Here is a 15,115-nt window from a genome sequence, read left to right as displayed (position 1 = left end):
AATAAGGCACACAGCCCCATCTCTGCCCTTCTGCTACCTGACAACCACAGCTATTTGTCTTGACCTTTATTTCTAAGCCATTAAGAATCTCATATGTTAATACTAAACTGAAAAGAAGACACTTCTTTCACAACAAGCATCTCTTCTTGTAAAAAGATCAAAAGTTAACTTTCCAATTAATTGGGACTTTTACTTACATAAAATATAAGGAAATACATAAGAATAAGCACTCAATTGCAAAAAGACTACATGAGTTTAGTGTTCAGAGGCATCTGTCATATCATTAAACTAGCGTAAGGGGCAAAAAAGTAAAGTTATACATCTAAAAGGTAAAGTTGGCACTTATCTTCAATTATGCTATAAAAAGTATAACAGAAAATAAGGATTATCAGTGTTTAGAGGAAAAACCTCAAAGGGGACTGGAATGAGTTGGGGAAAAAATGGGGCCTAGAATCAAAAGTTGAAAAATGCTACTTTGGGTCTGCTACTTTTTACCCATTTATAAGTATTTATTAATATGTACTCCGTTTACCTAATGGGATGCTCATGAGATAGGGAAATCATATGTATGTGTTTGTGTGTTTGTGCGTGTGTATAAAATGTATGAAAACACTACATTACTAACAGCTATGAAAATATTAGGCAAATATTTTTAATTTAAGTAAAAGGTAAAATTTAAAAGAGTTCAAAGGCTGGTGATAATCTGGATAAACAGAAGATCAGGGAGTTGGTATCCACAACATAAACATAATCATGGAGGCAGAAATGAGAATTTCTGAGAATTTCATGAGAAATTGAAGCTATAAGTCCGGCAGTTGTGGAAGCAGTGGTAATAAGGGCGAAAAGGTAGGTTTAGGCAAGATTATAGAGGACATCTAGTATCTGCCTGGTAGAACACAAGGCCATGTCCTCTTCTAAGGAAGCTGGTGCTGGGAGATCCTCTACCTCCCTATTCCCTAGCAGGCAGGGTTTGGGTACATGACCAAGGCTCAATCGGACACTCTCTCAGGGCAATGAAGCAAAGGATTCAGGGGCCTTTTGGAAACTATTTATGGTAGCCGTGGCAGCATCAGGTACCTGAGGTACCCAGCATAAGGGCCCTAAATAGATTCTTCTGAGGCATTATCTTGGCTTTGGTTCTTGCCTGTTTCTAGAATCTGTTCTTCTGCCTTTCTGCTAGTTCTGTGGGCTATCCTATAACCTTCTAATACATTCAATTTTTTCTGTCCATATTAGCCCAGAGTTGGTTTCTCTTGTTTGCAACCAAAAACCTTAACTAAATCACGGACCGTCTGTAAAACAGACAATATACTGGAAATTTATACCTACCTGGCACTTTCATACTGTTTCACAGTCATTAATGTATCTTCAATTGTTTTATTCACCAAAGTGTTCACACTAGCGATGAAAAAATTAATGGCTCCAAGAAGAGTCTCTCCATTTTTAGCCAGCAGCTTCTGGGTATCTGCATTATAGCCAAATTCTTCCTAAAACAAAAAAGTCACCTTAACTTATCCAGAAATAAATTAGTAAAGGTGACTAAAAAAAAATCTCAAACATATCACTATTGGGAAAATATATGATTTAGAAATCTACCTAAAGAAGTTTTTTCTTTCAATGTTTAAATAAATAGGAATCTAAATCACAACTAGCTACATAATTACTGAAAAAGTCTAGTAAACCAAAATTGTCATCAGCTCAGATGCATAGCTAAAATCAAATAATTTTAAAGTTAAACTACTTTGTAGTAGAAAGAATATTTTCATTTCTACATTTTGTTTCTATTATATTGTAAGCACAGCTGTTAAGAAGAAAAATATAGCAGATTATTAATCAGAGAAACTATAACTTTCACCACCAAATTAGGTAACAATTGGCTAAAACTTTCAGACATAAAATAGATTGCAATTTTTGTGTTTTGACTAAATCTCCTCAAAGTATAAATATTAACAACACACATCTCTTTGTAAATTTAGTGACCAGCTGACTCCCAAGTTCAGGTCTGTCAAGGCACACAGCTGAGGAAGGATCACTCAACACCAGTTTTAGTTCATTCTCTCTGAATAAACTGAGTCTTGGCTTAGCAAACATTACACTAAGACTCCTTTAGATGTGGCAAGAACTCTCAATTTTCAGCAGCAAAAGCTTTCCAGTCTAAGTTTGATTAATTAACAGATTATCAGGAACACATGTGACCAAATAAAAAGTTTGATCATATCTTATTGTAAGATGTACCATTCAATTTGATAATTCTGAAGTTTGTTATAAAACACTCTTCAATTTCAACTGAAAAAAAAAATAGTGTAATATTAAATTAACTAGAATCTTAGAAGATGCTAATTTAATGCTAGCACTATAGTTAAAATTAAATTTCTAGGCGATAAAATACTCAATAATTAATAAACAGCAGGAGAGTAAAATTATCTTTGTTGTGTTAAAAGCATTTTCCTTTTAAGAAAGGTCTATATAACTCTTTACTCTGGATTCAGTCTTCAAAATTTTAAAGATCTTGATTTGCAAATATTGGTAGATATAGGATTACATAAAAGGAATATCAATCAATGTATGTAAAAACTAAATGAAAGGCAGGACAGCTGAAGAATCTGGCACCAAGTTTTTACAAGCTAAGATATGTACTGAAGACTAAATAAATGTTACTAGAAATGGAATAACATAGGAGAAAACATTTTTACAACTTTTAGAAGAAGTTCACATACCATATTACAACTGTACTCACCAATGAATACCTTTGATATTCATTGAGAGGTAACACAAAAAAATCAACAAACAAGAGGAAGAAAAATATGAAAGTTGGATTGGATATAAATATCATAGTTCATAAAAAGGAAACTTTTTCTACTCACTGTATAACAAAGTATCTATCATTACATCATATCCCTGTAACATTGTTCATTTCTAAAAGTTCTCAATATGCACGATTCCACATTATTAACTCTGAAAATGCCACGAGTCCTAATTTAACCACAGGGATATCTACACAACCTTGACGGCTGCTCTTTTACCAAAAACAAACAAAATAACTAGTGTATAGTAAGATGAAATGCAGCAGATTAAAATGTTACATAGCAGAATTGGGAATTCTGCATTTACAGATGAGAAAAATAGGCCTAAATTCAAAGCAGACAGGAAGAGTAAACTGACACAGTTCTGATTCATAAATGGAAATCTCACCTATAACTTGGTGAAGAAAATGTGTATAAAACCTAAGATTTTAATCTATAATTTGAAAACTTAACTGGCTAGAATAAAAAAGCTTTTTTCATAGTAAGGTCCAAGAGAGATAATAGTGAAAGATATAAAGCAATCAGGACACTAGAAAGAAATGAATACACATATGTATATGCATTATAAATAAATACATAAATAATTAAATATGCTTTTTTGAAGGAACTGAAATTAAGATAAAACATGACTCCTGAAGTTTATTTAGTTGATAAGTCATTTTAGTATTCTCAGTTGGGCAGGAGCACTTTACATATTATTATAAATTCCCTTAGCAATTACTTACAAATAGACTAAACATAAAATAACCAAAGGGTATATACATCAAGAACAGGGCTGTAGGTCTAATCTGCCACTGAAGAAGGAAGGCCAATACAATTCCTTGATCTAAAAATTTGCTTGCTTTATATATAGAGAAAATAAACTTTGAAAACATTTGAATTTCTTTTATTCTCTTTAGCAGCTCAGACATCATTCATAACACTTACCAGATGTAAATGATTACTGTTTCCTATTCAATTTATACATTAGGACCAAATAACAGAAGCATCTGATTGAATCTAAAACATCAAGTTTTAGTAATATAAATTATTACCTAATTAATAACAAATGGGTTATTTTAAAAAATAATACAGAGAGGTCAAAAACTAGAATAGCAAGTACTAATTGATAATTGACAATAATATGGATTTTGTGAAGTTCTCTAATCTTGACGTAGACGTTACCCTCTAAACTGAGAAAATACAATTTAAAGAAGTGCCATGGTATAACAGAAGGCATATGAGAAAATGATAAAAGTCTAGTTTGGGAATTCAAGCAGTTTCAAAATTCATATCTTGAGTCTGCCACTGACTGTACTTGTGTCTTTCGTGAATAATTCAAATTCCTTGTGCCTCAATTTCCTTACTAATAAAATGAAGATAATTCCCTTACAAGCTTGATAGGAAGTGCAATGAGATAACCTGTATAAAGTTTCTGACAGCTGACAGGCATTCATTAAAAGATCATTTCCTATTCCTTTCAGGAGATTTGCTTTTTTTTTTTGTGAGGAAGATCAGCCCTGAGCTAACATCCGTTGCCAATCCTTCTCTTTTTGCTGAGGAAGACTGGCCCTGGGCTAACATCCGTGCCCATCTTCCTCTACTTCATACGGGATGCTGCCACAGCATGGCTTAATAAGTGGTGTATCAGTCCGCGCCCGGGATCCGAACCTGTGAACCCCAGGCTGCTGAAGCGGAGCATGTGAACTTAACCACTACACTACCAGGCCGGCCCTGAGATTTGCTTTCTTTAACCGCTGGATATTGGTTGTTTTTCTAGAAAACGAAGGAATCGGACTAATCTTTAAACTCTTCCTCAACTCCCAAATGCCACAATTCCAACAACAGGTATCACAATCATCATAATTTATTCAGTGCCACTATGTGCCAGGCCTTTTGCTAAGTATTTTTTGTGGATCTCAGTTAATATGGCATAAGGTGAGAGGAAGTGGACACCAGCTCTTCACCAAGGCACTCTAGAACTCTTCCTAAAAAAAAAATCAACAGGTAAAGAAGGGAATTATTTTGCTGGCTGGTGTGATTAATCCTGATTACCAGGGAGAAACTGGACTGCTACTCTGCAATGGAGGTAAGGAAGAGTATGCATGCAATATACGTAACCCCTTAGGGTGTCTCTTAGTACCACCATGCCCTATGATTAATATCAATGGAAAACTACAACAACCCATTTCACACAGGGCTGCTAATGACATGGACCCTTTAGGAATGAGGGTTTGGGTTACCCCACCAGGCAAAGAACCACAACAGGCTGAGATGCTAGCTGAGGGCAAATGCAATATGGAATGGGTAGTGGAAGAAGCTATGACCATGTGGCCATTTATAGAAATTAGGACTATAATTGTTGAGTATTTCTTCCTTATTTTGTTATAAATGTGTGTGTGTGTGTGTGTGTGTGTGTGTGTGTAAAGCAAGTACCCTAGTTTTCTTCCCTCTCTTATCCCCTTATCACATAACATAAGATATATTAACTTTACATCATAGTATTTTAAGTTACAGGATATCAAGGAAAAAAGTGAATATCACCCCAGGTCTTTGCATCTTCTTCCAGGGAACGGGTTAGTGTCTCTTTGATAGTATGCAGGAATAGTTGTATCATGTTAGGTGGAAGTAAGACTTTGTTATTGTCTTTATTTGGAGATAACTGTATGGTTTAAGGAGATGTTTATAAGAGCTGCTAAAATGACAAACGGTGGACTGTGATGGTTAATTTTATGCGTCAACTTGATTAGACTATAGTGTTCATTTGGTCAAATACCAGTCTAGATGTTGCTATGAAGGTACAAATGTTGTTGATGTGAATAACATTTATAATGATAAAGACTGTAGATGTGATTTATAGTTGACTTTAAGGAGATTATCTTCCATAATGTAGGTGGGCCTCATCTAATTAGCTGAAGGCCTTAAGAGCAAAAGTTTGAGGTTTTAGGGAAAAGAAGGAATTCTGCTGTACGACAGAAATTCTGCCTGAGTTTCTAGTCTGCTGGCCTACCCTACAGATTTCAGACTTGCCAATCACCACAGCTGTATGAGCCAATTCTGTAAAATAAATCTCTTTATATGTGGGTATGTGTGTATTATGCACATATCTCCTACTGGTTCTATTTCTCTCAAAAATCCTCACTGGTACAAACACATCCATCCTGTAAATACTGATTCCAGATTTCAAATACCTCTCCAATAGGATCTAGTTTACCTTATTTTTACATTTATAAACACCAATTAGAATGTTCAATTCAATGAATTTTTTCATTTCTACATTATCTATTTCCTTCAAATCACTTTCGTATACACACTTGTCTTCAGCATTTGTTCACTAACGAATCATATCAGGTACATTTTGGTGCATAAACATCAAAGAAGAATATATTACATCTTTTTAGCAAGATAAGATGGTCCAGCTTCTTGTCGAAAAATGTTGCATGATGGAGTCATTCCTGTTGAACGAAAATACCTATGATGGTTAATTTTATGTGACAACTTGGCTGGGCCATGGTATCCAGATATTTGGTCAAACATTATTCTGAATGTTTCTGTGAAGCTGTTTTTTTGGATGAGATTAATATTTAAACTGGTGGACTTGAGTAAACCAGATTATCCTCTATAATGTGGGTGGGTCTCATCCAAACAGTTCAAGACCTGAATAGAACAAAGACTGACCTCCCCTGAGCAAAAAGGAATTCTGCTAGCAGAATGCCTTTGGACTCCTATTGCATCTCCTCCCTGGATCTCCAGCCTGCCACCCTACCCTGCAGATTTTGGATGTACTGAGCCTCCACAATCACATAAACCAATTTCTTAAAATAAATCTCTATATATTTACACATCTTGTTGGTTCTGTTTCTCTGGAGAATCTTGATTAATACAATACCATATTTCCTTTTTGTCCTTAAAAATACATTGTTATTCATCAACACTTTTTATTTATTTGATTGAGGTAAAACTGGTATATCATTGACTTTTGAATTGAAGAAAATTCATCTAGGATATCACCATTGGAAGACTCATGGCCTGAAGTTTTACTTATATTAGCAATTTCGCCATCATTGTTAAGAGTCAATACTGCTGGCTCTTTATAGTCATCTTCTGATTTGTCTAATAATTACGAAATGTCTTCCTCTGGTAGTGTCTTCTCTTTGCCATTATGGGCAGAAAATGAAAAATTCTAAATTCTCAACTGTATTGCATGAACATTAAAAAAAAAACACTACAGAAATGGTGACTCCAGATTTCGTTTTGGCAACACAAACAAACAAAAAGTATTTATCTCACTATTGTAGCATTCTTCTAGGCAATGCTATCATTCTTTTGTTTTCTTATTATCTTAGTCATTTTTAACATGATTGGAAATAACTGATGAGTAATTATGAAATAATTCCTGAGATGACGAAACAGCAAAACACTTTTAAGGTATAAGAAATAAGATCATTAAGATCCCACACTGTGTCTTTAGTTTCAAATGGATCCATATAGTAGCTGCAAGATAAAAAGTTCTATTCTATTAAAAAAATATGTAAATTTTCTAATTGGAAGATCTTTAAGAAAGAGTAAGTCATGAAATATCAATCCCTACATACAGTTAGAAATGCTCAAACAAGAAACTCAAAAATTAAAACTGGGTCCAATGAACTTGAATACTGAGGATTAACCTCTCAGTTCTGTACAAAAAGGATTTCACATCTACAAAAGAAAGATGACAAAAGTACTTACTAAGATGAAGCATTAGATGAGCTAATACATATATAAACCATTTAGAATAGTATCTGGCATATAGCAAGCCCCCAATCTGTGTTAACTATTATAATTAATAGTGTCTACTAAGTGTAGCATCACTGATAACACTGCTGCAACACTTCCCCAGACCCTATACCCTGGCTACCTCTTTCCATACTGTGGGGATTTTTCTCTGTGTCACAGACCCTCTAAAGACTCCACTTAAAGATATAGTAAGAGATCATGAAGAAACATAAGACAGGCCTGGATATAAATTCCAGTTCTACCTTTTATTTGTTTTGTGATCTTATAAAAATTACCTAACCTCTCTTTGGCCTCAGTTTCCTCATCTATAAAATGGGGATAACATTTCTTGCAGTGTTGTTAGATAAATTACATGATATAATGGTTATAAAGCACCCAGCCCATTACAGTGAAATGGTGGACACTCAATAATTGCAGCTGTTATGATTATTTAGCTTCTCAGTATTAAACTAGTTCTTCTTTTATCTATCTGATGACTCAGAATTGAATCTCAGTATTTTTCCCTATTATGATATATACTGCCATCTCTAGCCAAACTTTCTTTGTCCAAGATTCTAGATATTATCAAATGATTTACGGCTCTAAATTATCTAACTCTTTAAGTTAGAAGCTGTAGGCAGGGATTTCTGCACCTTTTGGCTCCAAGTGAGGAAAAAAAGAAGACATAAAAGGAGTCACATAAGATACCACAAGAAATTCTTAGGAATGCTTTGCTGAATACTCATAGAGATATATGCAGGAAAATAATATCATTCTAAAATTCATAATTTATATCGATTTCAGTAAAAGTATGTCACAAATCCAGTCAACCAAGTTACTATTTGCTCAAGACACTTGGAGACCAGGTAAGAGATTTTCAATAGGTGCCAAAATTTACTTTTCACCCATGCCCAGCTATACACCCAGCTATGATTCTTTCCAGGCTCAGGCAGGCTGAGCACTCTCTTTTTCCTTTCCTTTAACCAAGTTCCCTTCCCCTGAAACCCCACCTGACATCTCCTCTAGGGTACAACTGGATCACTATATTGACAGAAGTCAGTGGGCCTTCTTAAAAATTACATGAAATATCTTAAAAGAACCCCTCAAGATTCCAATTTTATTAAGAGTTCAGCAAATCAGAAAAGTATAAATTACGTCTTAAAACATGCCTATTGCCGTTCTCCTCCCTCTCATCCCCCAAATAGTTACTTAAAATAATCTTACATGGAGTTCTAGTGATTTCAAACTCAAGTCAGCAAATGCATCTCCAAGTTGCCTTTGGGTATGCACCATCTGGAAAAGCTGGGTCGACAATGTCTGAGCCAGTCTTAGAATATTTTCATATTTTTTCTTGTTATCTCTTAATATATCAATCTGAGCTTCAAGTTCAAGGTCCACAGTTCTTGATCCACGGCCTAGCTTCTCAGAAATAATTTGTCGAGTGCACTAAAAGTGGAAAGACACACTTTGTTTAGGGGAAAAAAAAAGAACAAAAGAAAAAAAGTAATATAGCAATCTAAAGTCAAATTGCTAGAACACATAGCATACATCATTTTTGGATTCAAATAAGCTAGCCTAACAAATTAAAACTGTCAGCCCTTTTAGAAGTTCACCAGGACTCAGTAAATTTATCAGACAAGTCTATTAACTATTACTAACCAGAGGAAGTTTTAAGACTAGTAGCTAATTTATATACTGTCAGATGAGCTCTCTCACATAACCATATTTCAAGCTTAGTGCACTTGGGTAGATTATTTAAAACAATTGAGATACTTGACATTGACTTAAGAACAATATTGGATTGTTAACGTAGGAATAATAAGAATACCAAAATTCAACTCTCCTATTGGTTTCAAATGCTTTTTTTCCTTCTATCTTCCCCTTAAATAGCTGTGTGTATGTGTGTGAGTAGGAGGAATAAAGGAAAGGAAGGAAGGAGAAAGACGAAAGAACAGAGGGTGGGCAAGTGGGGAGAGATAGGAGGAGGAGTGGAGAAAGTAAGAGAGGGAGGGAGGGAGGAAGAGAAACAAGTAGAGATTGGAGTCCTGAATTTTTCTTTTACTTTTGCCCAGATAGAATAGTATTAAATTATGTTACTCTACTTGGCCCCAAAAATAATGATACAGGAACTTATAATTTTTTAAAAGTACCTAATTTCAGAACACATGGAAATAAGTTTTCTAGTAATTTTTGTTAGAAATAAAAAATTATAAGCAACTTCACTACTCAATAATACATTTTGAGAGTAACCATGAAGAGCATTAATATACTCCTCATCTTTTAAGGTTAACAAAAATATTCTAAAAAAGTCGTAAGTACTATACTTTTTAAAATTTGAGAACTTGCTCTTTTATCATGTCTCTCAAAGTTTATTATAGAATTAATATTTGTTGTAAAAATTAAAATAGTGAATGAAATAAAAGGTGAATTTCCTCTTCCTTCCTTTAATCCCACTAAATAGCAGAAAACTACTATTAACAGTTTGATGGGTAGCCTAGATGCTCCTTTAAACCTATGTAATCACATATACAGTATTTTTAAAGTAAACATGAGACCATGCTAGGCTATACATAATATCCTGAACATTTCTTTTTTATGAATAAATATCTTGAGACTTTTCCTTGTCAGTACACATAAACCTATATTTATCCTTTTAATGTTAGCATATATGTTACTCATATTTTTCTATTTAAAATTGCAACAAATTCCCTTACACATTCTCCATTCTTATCAATTAAGGATCTTTATGAATAAACATTTTTTACAAAGGAGTTCTTTTTTAAAAAAGTAGAGAAATTATCTACATAGAAAATGATAGGAAAGGTGAGAGACCAAACTCACAGAAGGGAGGTAAAATTATTGCTATGGAAAACATATAAACACTCCTGGGAGATGAAAATCACATCAAGAGAAAAGTTTAACCGCAGACTTCGTGATTTTAATGAGAGAAACATCAGCAAGAAATAATATCTGAAATGGTAACAACATAAAGGAGATATACCACTCATTCCCACTTTTCATCCACACCAGGATTTTCCCTGTGCAACACTATCAGAGACATTTACTCTATTCTCGAGGCAAAGCGTGTGGTACCTTCCACAGCAACCAAGATATAATAGTTTTTTGAAAGTCAAGAAGCCAGAATTCATTGAAGGAGCTTGGTAGACTGGGCAAAATGAAAGAAACGTCTTCTGTGTTGTCTGAGTGGTCATTTTTTCACAGAAATAACAGTTACAAGCAGACAGTAGGGTCAAAGGTTTAATGAGGAAACGTTTTTTGTTTCCAGGAAGCTAAGACAGTGGGAAGAGTAAGGCAATAGTGATTATGAGGCATATTAAGATTAATATGGACACTTGAAACAAGTTTTGAAACTGAATTTACAAAGCTTATATTTCAATACAGATATCTATACACTCTTAAGGAAAATCTAAGTAATCTGGAAGTGAGAGTATTATACATAGCCTAAATGGAGCTTTGTAAAGAAAGTTGTAGTGAGAAAATACAAAGTTGTTCATCATTTCCCCACTCACCAGGTTCCCAGAGCAAGTTTCTCACATAATCACTAAAAAGCAGATTTTTATTTAAATTGCTTCCTAGCATATACTGAAATTAAAATGCAAAATTGGAGACCGGTATATATTACGAAGCAAGTTTAAAATAGACAAGAATTAAGAATCTCAGTTCTCTACTCTTCAAAGTCCCTGAAAATGCAGATGACTTACAATGAGCTGGTGGTCCTATTCAGTTTTCCATACTTATAAATTAAGAATTCATTTTGAAGATAATAGGACAAATGGAGCAAAGTTAAAGGAGTAGGAAGAAGCAAAAGTAAATTAGTGCTCCATGTAGATCTGCTACTTGGGGGAGGGTGGATAAAATAAAGTAATAAACAGTGCACAAAATACCATGAATCACCATCATACAGGTCATGAATTTATGAGACAGTCACTGTATACTCTGAGTATTTAAATAGCACTAAGAGCTTTTTCTATGATGCCAAAAAATGAATAAAAACATTTAAGTACAAGGAAAAGAATAATTTCATGGCAACAAGTGATAGATATAAAAAGACTCATTAAGGGTCAAGTATAGGGAAAAAGGGAGCATAAAAGCAAATATTAGAAACTTAACAGGGGAAATAGGTCAACCAGTAAATGAATAAGGCAATATGACAAGAAAAACAGAAATGAAAGCTTAAAAGATATTGGCTTAAAGACAACAAAGATTAATATGATGAACGTGTGAATATTGATGGCAAACTGTTAAAACATTTTTTAAAAGCATTTAATGTTTGGGAAAGATGCCAAATAGCTCTGAATGCTAAAACTGAGATTATTCTTAAAAAAAAAAGATGGACTTCTAAAAGTACTCTATTCTACACCAGGAAAATACAAAAACAAACAAAAGAGATAAACCAGAGTTCATTATTCACAATTAGTCCTGCAGATGAGAATAAATGAGAAAATAAATTTTGGCTTCAAATTTTGTGAATAAAATCAGGTAGATTAAAATAATGTTTAAGAAGATGGGTTCAAGGCCTAAACTTAACATTACTCCTATTATATATTTGGTTTTAATCACCAGACTGGTCTTGAAGCCAAAACTAACCAATAAAGGAAATGCTCAATATTCTCTTTGAGGAAAAGCCTTAAACTGTTTGCCAGAGAATAGAAATAGACAAAAGAAATTCAAGGTAGAAATCATGAAGGAACTGAAGTCCAAGAAAGAGAGGATCAAAGTCATAGCCAGAATTGAATTACTCAAGAGTAAATGGCTAACAAGCACAGTCCTAAATCAACCATATCAGAATCAATACCTGAAGGATTCTCCAAATGACAATGAATGCCCTATCTTAGCTCACAGTTTGGTCCGAAGAGGTCAAAGAGCCACAAGAACAGAGAATCATGTAGACTCAAAAAGGTCGTTACATTCTGAGGTTCTTTTATTCGAGAGGCATATGTTAGCCCAGACATACTGGGCTACCAACTCCATAAAATCATGTAAGTTAGAAATTTTTCTCTTTTGACTTAAACTGAAATATCCAAATTAAGTAGTGATGAAAAAAAATTTCAGTTAAAAATAAAATGATCACTTTGAGGAGAATAATTCCTCCACAAAGTATTATGCCATGTGTACAACATTTTAAAGACTGGTTCTTTTCATTAACACAAATTTTAAGAAAGGCTGAATGTGATATGTTAATTTAAAAGATAAATATGGAATCTTAATAATTCAATTCAAATTATTATAGAGGTAAAAGACAGAAAAAAAGAAACAGATAATAGACACGCACATAGGAAAAAAAGATAAGGAAAACATGAACTAAATAATACAAGAGAGGAAGGCTCAAATGAACAAAATCTTAAACTTTGTAATTTGTAATGAGTACGATTTGGTTCAGAAATAAGGCCTGTATTCTTTAGGTTCAAAATGTGTGGACATAGAATGTTACTAGTTAGAGGCAAATTTCATGAATAAATGAACAAAGGAATGGCTGAATAAATTTAATAAATAAATGAATGAAGCTCAGTCTGGGATAAAAGATAAACAAGTGAAATGAAAGGGAACATGAAGGGGAATTCCAAGTGGTAGGCAGATACAGCCTCATGAACAAAGTAGCAGAGATGTGAGAAAGCACAGCTTGTTTAGGAAATCTCTGGATAATTTGCTATGGATCACTGGATCCACAGGGTAGAAGAGAGGAGCAGTAGGAGAGAAAGTTGGAAAGGTAGCGGGGATCAGATTCATGCCATTCTAATGGCAACAGGGATCAACTGAAGGATTTTAGGCAAGAATTGAACTACACGAGGCAGACAAGAGAATTTGTTCAGAAGCTATTACAGTAATGTGAGAGAGTAATAAAGACATGAACTATGGCTGTGAAGGCTGGGATGGAGAAAAAAGGATAAAGTCAAAGAATAGTAAGGAGGCAGAATGCATTTAATGATTGACTCGATATGTGGAATCAGCAAAAAGATGAAGTAGAAATTTGAATATTTGGGTGAACCGTTGTGATATAAAGGAATACAAAGGGAAAAACAATACATGGAATGAGAGAAGCCATATCCTTGAAAACAAAAGGGATAATGATTAAATAGAATGTCTTGAATGAGACCAGTTTAAACAGGCATCAATTTTTGATGATTACCATCGGCATTTCTCAGTTTTACACTGATATCAGCTAAATAATTTTTGGAAAAATTCATGTAGCATGTTTCAGGGCACTTTTACCATCTTAAGAAAACCTATACTTTTGTAGAGGATTTCAGATCATATTTTAAAAGTATTAACTGAAAGAATAAATTCACTTTTGTATTACTCTTGAGAAGACACATAAGAGATGTGCTCTGTATAAAAATACAGACATTTCCTGATTTACATACCACTAGACCCACAACCAGTTCACATACACAGACAGTGTTATGGCTAACGCTCTAACCTGAGCTACTAGGGCTTTCACCCATTTAACTATTCTACAAGTTCTACCGTGTTATCCCTGTTAAGATTCAAAGGTACTAAGTGGATCTGGGGCTTGAGCTATTTGTAATACATCAAATATAGTATAGATTAAATAACTTGCTTATTTGTTTTACGGAGGGCATAAGAAAATAATCACCAATTACTCTGAAGCAATGCAACTAACAACGTTAATAAACTTTTGAAATCCCACTCATTTGCAATCTGGTGCCATCTGTACAGTTAATGTTTAGTTATTACAACAAGATCAGATAATTTCAAGCTTTGGAAAACTAATACACCTCTCTTGACATTCAGTTGGTATAAAGCATCAAAAAGAGGGAGGTGGGAACAAACATACCTATAGCAGTTCTACAATTAAACATATTCCAAAGCAATATATTTCTTCTTCAACTATGTGTTATCTATGCTTTTTCACTCTTTTGCTACGGACTTTTTAAACTACATTTATGCAAATATCAATAATAAAACAAAATACTTCATTTTCTAGTTGTATTTTTATGTTTAGATGGCATTATTCTCTCCTATATAGTCATATAATTGTAAAATAATAATTTGAATAACATACAAATGAAAATTCTTAGAGCCAGTTAGCGTGGAAACATTAAAAAATTACAAACCTTGTAGGTGTTTAGACTCCATTTTCTAACAAGTTCTAACTTTTCCATTGCAGGATTTTTAGTTTCATCTGCTAGAATAACTGGTCCACTTTTCGTCTGTGTTCTCTGGCCACCTGCATGATCACAACAAAAGATAAAAACACAAACCAAATAAAGACAAGTAAGGAAAGAAAACAAAACATTGATGCTGTTCAAATTAAACTACTTATGCATTTTAAAATAAAAAGGTTCCCACAAGGTGAAGGACTAGAACTTCCTGGAATCATTGAGGATAATTTCCTAACACTTAAAAAAATATTCCTGTCCATTAAACACAAATGCCCTGTGGTTTGTCTGTCTGCTTCTTTAAAAAAAAAAAAAAAAAAAAAAAAAAAATGCTGTATTTAGCCTTCTTTTCTAAATAAATTGTTGTTTACTTCAAAAAAAATAATAAAATTTCCACAATTTTACAGCCTAATGACCCTAAAAAAACTGTGTCAG

At 33.7% G+C, this 15,115-nt stretch overlaps 1 protein-coding gene across 9 annotated transcripts in view; it reads right to left on the bottom strand.

Moving 5' to 3' along the window:
* Positions 1–15,115, bottom strand: part of ARFIP1 (ADP ribosylation factor interacting protein 1) — a 133,620-nt gene that overhangs the window by 38,637 nt on the left and 79,868 nt on the right. For all 9 annotated transcript variants that reach the window (XM_058550207.1, XM_058550210.1, XM_058550208.1 and 6 more), the window contains 3 exons: positions 14,636–14,748; positions 8,763–8,984; positions 1,330–1,487 (listed from right to left, as the gene is read on the bottom strand). In XM_058550207.1, coding sequence (XP_058406190.1) covers positions 1,330–1,487; positions 8,763–8,984; positions 14,636–14,748 — 493 coding nt within the window. The remainder of the gene's footprint in view (positions 1–1,329; positions 1,488–8,762; positions 8,985–14,635; positions 14,749–15,115) is intronic.

The sequence above is a fragment of the Diceros bicornis genome, chromosome 11 (assembly GCF_020826845.1).
Source record: "Diceros bicornis minor isolate mBicDic1 chromosome 11, mDicBic1.mat.cur, whole genome shotgun sequence".
NCBI lineage: Eukaryota > Metazoa > Chordata > Mammalia > Perissodactyla > Rhinocerotidae > Diceros > Diceros bicornis.
Note: the sequence above shows the minus strand (reverse complement) of the source record. Positions and strands in the feature narration are given on the sequence as shown.